The sequence below is a fragment of the Centruroides sculpturatus genome, unplaced genomic scaffold (genome assembly GCF_000671375.1).
Source record: "Centruroides sculpturatus isolate CEXI.00-Female unplaced genomic scaffold, Cexi_2.0 scaffold31, whole genome shotgun sequence".
NCBI classification, from domain to species: domain Eukaryota; kingdom Metazoa; phylum Arthropoda; class Arachnida; order Scorpiones; family Buthidae; genus Centruroides; species Centruroides sculpturatus.
Window position 1 is genome coordinate 1499731 of NW_019384496.1, and position 9644 is coordinate 1509374.

A 9644-nucleotide genomic window follows, 5' to 3' on the forward strand; every position below is an offset into this window, starting at 1 on the left:
TTTTAAAATGATGTCAATCCCGAAAATCTCGGGATTAGGAAAACTTAATCCCGAAAATTTTGGAACTGAAAAGTGGTCGGGATCCCGGGATCCCGATTTTCGAGATCCCGGGATCAAATCCTCTAGATAAGACAAACCAATATATGAGCGATCCGCCAAGAGGATGCCTTCCGGAAGGACTTTCTATGGGATATATGGGCCCCGATTTAGATGTTAGACACGTGAAGAAAATCATATTGAGATGCATACAATAATATTTTTTTTGTGGCGTAGTAAACACAATACTAGTGTTTACTACGCCACAAAAATAAACAATATAGTTAGGTAAGTAACACTTTGGAAACAAAAATGAACCATTCTATTACCCAAGGGTTGAGACTAGCATTATGTAGCATTTCTGTAAACATCTCACCCCATTGTAACGCACTGTAACTATCATCTGCATATAAATCCACCCATATCTGCGTTACGTAATTTATGCACAGCCCCATAAATATAGAATTTTGATCCTTTTTTTTATTTTTGATTTTGGAATTATAGACCTTAAAATTTCGAGAAATGAAAAAACAAAGGATTAAAATTCGACCGATTACGATACTTTCACCTCTATTACTTAACAGCTGATAAAATAAAAGTTATTGGTCTATTCATATAAGTCAAGATGCCAAACTTAAAATATTAATGAAACGATTGATTACAATCGTATTTCGTCATAAAAATTCTTAAATGATCATAGTTTTCTTGATTAGTGACGTATTAAAAGTACATTCTGGAAGGTTGTTTTCACTTGTAAAAAATTCTGTTTGATATTGATTGTTTAAGCTTTAGCTATTCTTCAAAACTGCTGGATGGTTGAAGCGGCTAAGGCCTCAGCTCAACCCAACCCGGAGAATCCGGAATCAAATCCAGCCGAGGAAGTTTTCATGGGCCGTCTGTAGGATCCTATCTCTCACCATCCAACCATCCTTATGGTGGGTGTAGCCAACCCACGATGGAAATGGAAAAAATACTCTTTTATTGCCCACAAAACAGAAAAAGCTTATAATGAAAAAGTACACTGTCCTGTCCATAAATTTTAGGATGGGGATTATACCGTATTTTCGCGAAATGACCGGCATGCCAAGCGCTTTAAAGACTGAACCTTAGAAGATTTGAAGAGGATTGTATGGTTAGATGAATTCAAAATTAATAGAGTTGGTTCAAATGGACGAAAATGGGTCTGGACTTCATCGATAAAGTCTATAACTGAGCGAGAAGTACAAACAACATTGAAATTTGGTGGTGGTAGCGTTATGGTCTCAGGTGGTATTACCTATTTTGGGCCTGGAATGCTATGTTCTATACCTAATAGAATGGATAGCGTTATTTACACTGAGATACTTGACAATTATTTGTTGCAATCGGTTGATTATTACCACATTGATAGGAGCTCTTTCATTTTTCAGCAAGATAATTGATCCAAAATATACATCCAGGAGGACAATGTCATGGCTTCGGGATCAAAATAATAGCTCGCTCGCCTCAATTGCCTGATCTCAACACGATCGAACACATCTGTTTCCTTCTTAAACGTCGCTTGTCTGACTATGCAGCTCCGTTCGAAAGCATCCACCAATTATGAGAACATGTACAGGATTTTTGGAACAAAAAGCCATTGCACAATTGCAGGAATTATTAATTCTATGCCTGGTCGCATTAAAAAGGCTTTAAAGGCCAAAGGAAGCTACACTGATAATTGAACTGTACTTTTTTCACAAATATGATATATAGATTTTTGTCTGTATCAAAATCCTCTCAATGCATATGTTTTTTGTTTGTTACCATTACACCAGTGTAACAAGTCCTATTAATAAACAACGTCTAAAGTAGACAATGAAGTAAATAGAAATCGGCTTTTATTTTTATGTTACGTATTTTATAATACAATATGAAATTACAGTAATAATATTTAAAGTGATATCATAAAAACTTAATATTAAATACAATATAATATAATAAACATTAATAGTATTATAATTTGATAATAATTATTACAATAAATATTCAAAATATAAATTACCAGTAATTATTTAATTGTTAAGTTTCTTAAGATAAAAGATAAATGTAAACGTATTTTTAATGATTTTTAAAGATTTTTTATATGCAACGTTTGATATTTATTCTTGTAAAAATTCTTATTCTTATATATAAGAATTGTATATATTGTATATACAATTCTTATTTGTATTCTTATAATGAATATACAAATAGTTATTATACAGTATAAGCCTATACATAATTTAGCATTATATTAATGAAAAATAGCCAAAATAGTATGAATTTGTTAATTTATAGCACTTTTATTTTTTATTTCTTTGTTCCTTATTGTAATTTATTTAACTTCGAAGTAATTAAAGGCAAAGCTACATTCCTTTAATTATTTAACTATATGAGTTTATATGAATTAATTCTTAAAATAAATTTGCCTGTTTAGATCTTAAAATTTTCATAGAAAGTTATTATTTTTAGTTAAATATTTTTCAGTTATTTTAATAGCCTAAAATTAGGCCAATGTTATTAAAATAGCAAAACATCCTGCATTTTATCATCATTAGTTCAGCTGATTTGATCAATAAATGAATTAAAATAATGTTTAGGACTTTTACTTTAACATTCGACATGAAGCGGTTGTCATCAGAAATACTTCTGCCAGTTATTTTCTTATTCTTCATCAAAATATGTGGTAAATATATATTTTTTATTTCAGGAATATATATTAAAACTTCTTATGATTTATAAATGTTATATGTATATTATTTTTTTAATATAAAGGCAGTCAAATTTTAACGAATTTTCAAAGCTTAAAGATGGTGAGTTGAATTATAATATATTTATAACGTATAATGTATAAAACTGCATATTATAATGTATTATTACAATATGCAATTTTAAATCATCATTTAATCCTAATAAAATAATAATTTTAAAATTCATAATTTTAAGTTTCTTCTAATTAAAATTTCGAACCAAAATATGCTTAGGAAAAATATAATTATTTTTTTAATTTTAAGTAAAAATATTAGATACAAGAATTTATGTTTAAATATATCTTACAGAAATCACCCATTATTACCGAAAGAGCTATGGCATGTTGTGTCTCTTCCTTAGAGAGCGCTAAATCGAACGAAACAAAATTCCATAAAGTAAGAAAATATAATTATCTCTATACAAAAAATTATAGTTATTTTTGAGATATTTAACTCTTATTCCTTTACAGATAATGCGCGAATGTATGACTGAAAGTCAAGCTTACGTAATAATATTTTGTAGAAACATAATATAAACTTAAATATTTCAAAAATAATTATAAAATCCAGTGATGCTTTTTCCAGAATCCCGAATACGTTCCTTCAAGTTATCCGATTGAACAATCGCAATTATTCTCCCAATTAGCTCAAGACAGCGTCATTCAGGTAAATGAGACAAAAAAGGAAAACAAAAAACAGATTTAAAAAATAAATAAATATTAAATACATAATTAATAATTTTTTTTCTAATAGCCAGCGTTCGCATTTCAAAAAATTCCACAGGTATATCGAAAAATTTATAACATAAATTGTCATATAACATTTTATTAAGTATAGCAGTGTTTCCCAAAGTTTTGGAATTCGTGTACCTGTTCTTAAGTACAGATTATCCCTTGTCAAAAAAAGTCTTTCGAAAATTATCCAAATGCAACACTTATCACAACTTGAATAGGAGAATTCATACGAAATATATATGTTAAAAGTAATTTGTTACTATAGTACTTTTTATTATTTTATGCATCACTGGTACATAGACGAAATTTGCATTGTTTCTTCGGGGTACACGTACCACACTTTGGGAAACGGTGATTTATAATATTAATTAAATAATATAAAATTTTAGTTTGATTTGATATAATAATTTTTACTTTCATACTCAATATGATGATATTTTATTTGCAAGAAACATACAAAAACTTTAATTGATTCGCTTAAAGATTCCGGAATATTGGAAGAGTCTTTTACAGATACAACTGTCGAGCCATATGTAGTGAGTGATATATATTTTAATATAAAATAAAAACATTATAAAGGTGTGTTCGATAACTTCGTTAACATAATATTATATTATTAAAATACCCAGATTTATTCAAATGATCAAATGTTTATCGAGAGAAGAAGAGTAAGATTATTTAATGTGTATATTTTAATATATAATAATTTTAAATAGTATAAAATATTTTAAATAAATATATAATTATAAAATATTCAGCGTCCATCATCTATTCGATCACGGCCTGAGAATGTAAGTTAATTTCATAGAATTTTTTGTATTCGAAGAGAAAATATTTTATTTGGATGTAAATTTTTATTTATTTATTTATATGAAAGTATTTATAATAATAAAAGCTATTTGTTACTTCTACCAGTCACCAAGTTTGTTATTTGGTTCTGATATTACTAAGGTAATAAATGAATTATTTATTTATTTATTTTTATAAGACATATGCTTAATTTATAAACAAATTAAAATTCAGAGACCATTTAACGGACCAAAATTATCTGCAAGACCCTCTACGGTATTTCACTTTTATTATTACATTACTTTTCAAATCTGAAAACAATTATAAAATTTTAATAATTTTACTAATGATGATTTTAATAAAATGTATTTGAATTAAAATAATTTTAAAATATTTCTAACTGTATATTTTAGTTTTGATTAAATTAATATATACAATTTTAATATTTTATAAAATAGTATTTAAAATTTTTTAAATTATTTAGGTGAGAGGAAAACAAAGAATAGTCGTAAGTAAATAGTTTATTTTAACCTAAAATATGCTAAATTAGTATTTTTATCTAAGAATAAAGAATGATAATACAATAATAATTATTATTTCTTATTTTTTATGAACAAAATTAATACTTAATATAAATTCCCAAGTGCGAAATCAAATTTTAAATGTAATTTAAATTTTAAAAATAGATAATGAAAACTGGATCTAGGGATATCAAGGTAATAAAATTACATACTTTTAGAAAATAAAACTTTTTCGAAAATGTTTATTGAATAAGAAGTATTTTAAAGAGTTTAATTTTCAATTATAGCCTCCTAATAATAGATTTGAATGCAGTAAATATCTTAGAGATGTCAGAGAAGATATTGAAGAAGTATGCATATTTTGTTATCTTACAAATTTGATTTTTCTTTCTGTTATGATTTGATTTATTTTTTCGTTATTAAATTTATTATTTATGTTTTTATAGAAATCGACTTGGTTCATTTCTTAATTCAGAAGAAGCTACTGTATATTTACGATGAAACCTATTCTATATTTTCTGTTTAAAATTTAAAATCCCATTTTGTAGTTTTTATATTTGATTTTTAGTACCCAATTTAAACTGAAGAAACTAAAATGATGTAATTAGTTTTAATTTCAATCTGTGTAACTGTATGATTGCAGTAATTTATAATAAATTGTTTATCATAAATAATTTTAACGAGCAATTATTTATTGTGACATCATCACAATGCCGGAGTGCAATTTTTAATCATATTTTTAATTTATTTCATTTAAAATATATGCTCTTCATCTCAAATTAGTAGCAGCTTGCTCCTGTACATAATACTTTTCCGCTAGCAATAAAGTCGTGCCGGTCATCTGTCTAACTCCCTTTAGGGAAAAATTTTTGAATTGAAATGACGATGGAAAAATTGGATTCAAGTCCGGTGAACGAGGAGGCCAGGTATCGTGAGAAGCTCTGGATATTACATAATCCTCGCCAAAGTTAGCACGAAGCAGTTCCTTGACTCTTGTCGTCCAATATGGGAAGATGCTCCATCTTATATAAAGACATTGGTCTGTAAATTGACGTTTCTGTAAGGTTGTTGAAGTTCACAGTAACGCGCACTCGTAACAGAGCATCTTTTAAGGCCTTCAATAATGAGATGTTTTAAGATCATTAAAATGCCGTCAGAAATTGTATTTAAATTTATATTAGCTTGGGTAGAGAGAGTGAAAAGATGGAAAATGAAAAAATCAAGTTTTAAGAGGTATTTATTGAAGAATTAGTAATTAATTAAATGTTTTAGACAAAGGACAGTGTAGTTGCGCACAAAAATCCAAACAAATCAGTAAATAATATTAAAGATTGATTATACAGAGTTTAGATTAATCTATAAAGTACGGTAGCTCAAAAAAACATCGCCGTTCTTCCTGCATTTCGTCTCTGAATCTTGAACAGTTTATTTTTCTTATTCTCGGATTGGATGGATCCTTCCAGTAGGACCTTCGTCCCCACATACACATATATATGTTATATGTAGCATATAGTTGTATATATATATAATTGTATTGTGTATTCGTATAATTCTGTATAAATAATACATAGAATGAGATTTCCTTTTAAGTTTATTATAAATTTGAATTGAATATGGGAAGCAAGAATCAGACAATGACTACGTAATATTGAAAAACATAAGTTTAATATATATCTATAATAAAAAATATAAATTAATTCATATAAATTAAATAATTATATGTATAGGCCTAAGACATTATTTTTCGACATATTCCAATCAACATCATGTAGGCTATATGCATATAATTATTTTAATATATATATATATATATATGATGTTGATTGGAATATGTCGAAAAATAACGTCTTAGGCCTATACATATAATTATTTAATTTATATGAATTAATTTATATTTTTTATTATAGATATATATTAAACTTATGTTTTTCAATATTACGTAGTCATTGTCTGATTCTTGCTTCCCATATTCAATTCAAATTTATAATAAACTTAAAAGGAAATCTCATTCTATGTATTATTCATACAGAATTATACGAATACACAATACAATTATATATATATACAACTATATGCTACATATAACATATATATGTGTATGTGGGGACGAAGGTCCTACTGGAAGGATCCATCCAATCCGAGAATAAGAAAAATAAACTGTTCAAGATTCAGAGACGAAATGCAGGAAGAACGGCGATGTTTTTTTGAGCTACCGTACTTTATAGATTAATCTAAACTCTGTATAATCAATCTTTAATATTATTTACTGATTTGTTTGGATTTTTGTGCGCAACTACNTATTGTGTATTCGTATAATTCTGTATGAATAATACATAGAATGAGATTTCCTTTTAAGTTTATTATAAATTTGAATTGAATATGGGAAGCAAGAATCAGACAATGACTACGTAATATTGAAAAACATAAGTTTAATATATATCTATAATAAAAAATATAAATTAATTCATATAAATTAAATAATTATATGTATAGGCCTAAGACGTTATTTTTCGACATATTCCAATCAACATCATATATATATATATATATATTAAAATAATTATATGCATATAGCCTACATGATGTTGATTGGAATATGTCGAAAAATAATGTCTTAGGCCTATACATATAATTATTTAATTTATATGAATTAATTTATATTTTTTATTATAGATATATATTAAACTTATGTTTTTCAATATTACGTAGTCATTGTCTGATTCTTGCTTCCCATATTCAATTCAAATTTATAATAAACTTAAAAGGAAATCTCATTCTATGTATTATTCATACAGAATTATATGAATACACAATGCTTCCGGTTTTGAATGAGTCCTGTTGTATTTAATCAACTGAAGTCTTATTATTCAAATTCACGAAAATATCGTGTATTTATTTTAGACGAAGTATTTAATAAGCTGCTTTAGGATTTATACGTGACTGTACATACATTGTAAGTCATTATATTGAACAAATCTGGATAGCAGGTTAGATGGATAATTCTCTTATATATTAAGATATTAAAATATTTTAATTTTTTTATGAATATAAAAATTACCATTAAAATGTACGCATTTTAAGTTATAGTATTGAAATTAAAGTCTAATTAAAGTAATAATTATCAGTTTAAAAGTTTATTATAATGTAATTTACAGGATAATAAAGTCTTCGTAAAATAGTTTTAATTTGGATCAGCATGTTAAAGAAAATATTTTTGTTTCTTTTTATTACACAAAGTAAGTACTCATGAAGAAAAATTTAAAGTTTTTTTATTTTATTGAAAATAATTTGTAAAATTATTTTAAAATTTCTATATACTGTATAGGCCTAGTGTAAATTAGGGAAAAATAAAATTAAAAACAATTAATGATATTTTCATTATATAATTGAATAAAAATTAGATAAGAAAAGTTATTGAGCATTTTTAATCAACTTCAGCTTTAAATAATTGATAATGCTTTTATAGAAAATCCAGCAACGAATTGCGTAACTTTTCCGACAAGAGTTATAATTGTGTGTGCGTCATTTGTTATGAGATTTTATTAAAAACTTTTTATATTATTAATTATTATAAAATGGTAAAAACCTTAATTTTGAGGGTAGAGACGAGTTTTATGAAAATTGTAAATAATAATAATGAGTAAAAACAGACACCACTGGATAGATAACACATTACTCTATCTTTTCACACCTCGACCTTTAACCACCAAAAGTTAATAGTATCAATCCTTCCAAAAAACGGCAACTTTTTTTTGAATTTCTCGACTTTTCAAGGTCTCCCAAGTCCAAGAATATAAAAATCTTGGGGGTCATTTTTTGATCGATCGCCATACTTTTCCTCTGTTACATATAACATATAAACAAGGCACCTTAATTTGTTGCCGAGAAATATATACTTTTGAAACAAACAAACGTTTTCAACCTGATTAACAGGCCATCTTCAAATAAAAAAAAAAGAAAATGGAACCTTCCTTTTTCGTTTTTTGACCTGAAGATGGCCTGTTAATCAGCTGAAAACGTTTGTTTGTTTCAAAAGTATATATTTCTCGGCAACAAATTAAGGTGTCTTGTTTATATGAGTTTATTTGCTGAGCATTTTTAATGTTACATATAACAGCAGGGAAAGTAAAATTGTTTCCTACAGTTTTTATTTACAAAATCGATCAATCTGTATTTGTATTCTATTGAAAATATTCAAATAAATATTTTAATTTCCATTTTATTTTTCATAATTATATGAAAATTGAAATACGATTTAATATCATTTTCATTTATTAATACAGTACAGTCAAACCTCGGGTTTCGAACATAATTCGTTTCTAAAAGTTGTTCGAAAACCGATTTTCCCATAAGAAACAATGTAATATGGATTAATCTGTTTCCGACTCCCAAAAACCACCAAAACACACTTTAACCACCAAAAGTTAATAGTATCAATCCTCCTAATACACAAATCTACCTGCAAAATTTCAGACATTTTCGACAAAAGGCACAGAAGTTATTAATTAATTAAGTTTCAAATCTAAAGCCTTTCTTAAAACCATTTTTGCTGAAGTTCATGCATAAAATGTCTATAAAGGCAAAATAATATTATATTATCTATATGTAGGGGAGACCGGGGCAACTTCGGCATGCGGGGCAAGTTTGTCAAGCGCTTTCTTTTAAAAACAAATTAAAAGGAGACTTTGGTTATAGGTTAGGCAGTTGAGTTTTATTGGTGGCTTGTTGAGTGTAGTGTTTTTATTGTTCTCCAACAAGCGTAGTTGAATTATCAAGCAAATTTTCATTTTCGTTCAATTCCATATAATATTTTT

The 9644-nt window shown here is 26.7% G+C and overlaps 1 protein-coding gene and 1 long non-coding RNA gene across 2 annotated transcripts; both read left to right on the forward strand.

The window, feature by feature from the left end:
* The first annotated feature begins 2078 nt into the window (after positions 1-2078).
* LOC111621929 lies at positions 2079-4829 on the forward strand. The gene is made up of 11 exons (XM_023364179.1): positions 2079-2103; positions 2637-2722; positions 2812-2849; positions 3096-3182; positions 3257-3292; positions 3372-3452; positions 3540-3569; positions 3970-4056; positions 4150-4188; positions 4279-4311; positions 4794-4829. Coding segments are annotated over exons 1-11 (555 nt in total). The 5' UTR covers positions 2079-2101.
* A 166-nt stretch (positions 4830-4995) lies between these two features.
* Positions 4996-5392, forward strand: LOC111621952. The gene is made up of 3 exons (XR_002756171.1): positions 4996-5025; positions 5118-5180; positions 5277-5392. It is a non-coding gene; the product is annotated as an uncharacterized LOC111621952 (long non-coding RNA).
* The last annotated feature ends 4252 nt before the right edge of the window (positions 5393-9644 follow it).

Coding starts and splice junctions, on each gene's coding strand:
- LOC111621929 (XM_023364179.1), top strand. Junction 2,850..3,095: donor ATTTTCAAAGCTTAAAGATG/GTGAGTTGAATT, acceptor TATATCTTACAG/AAATCACCCATTATTACCGA. Junction 4,312..4,793: donor TTCGATCACGGCCTGAGAAT/GTAAGTTAATTT, acceptor TAAATTATTTAG/GTGAGAGGAAAACAAAGAAT.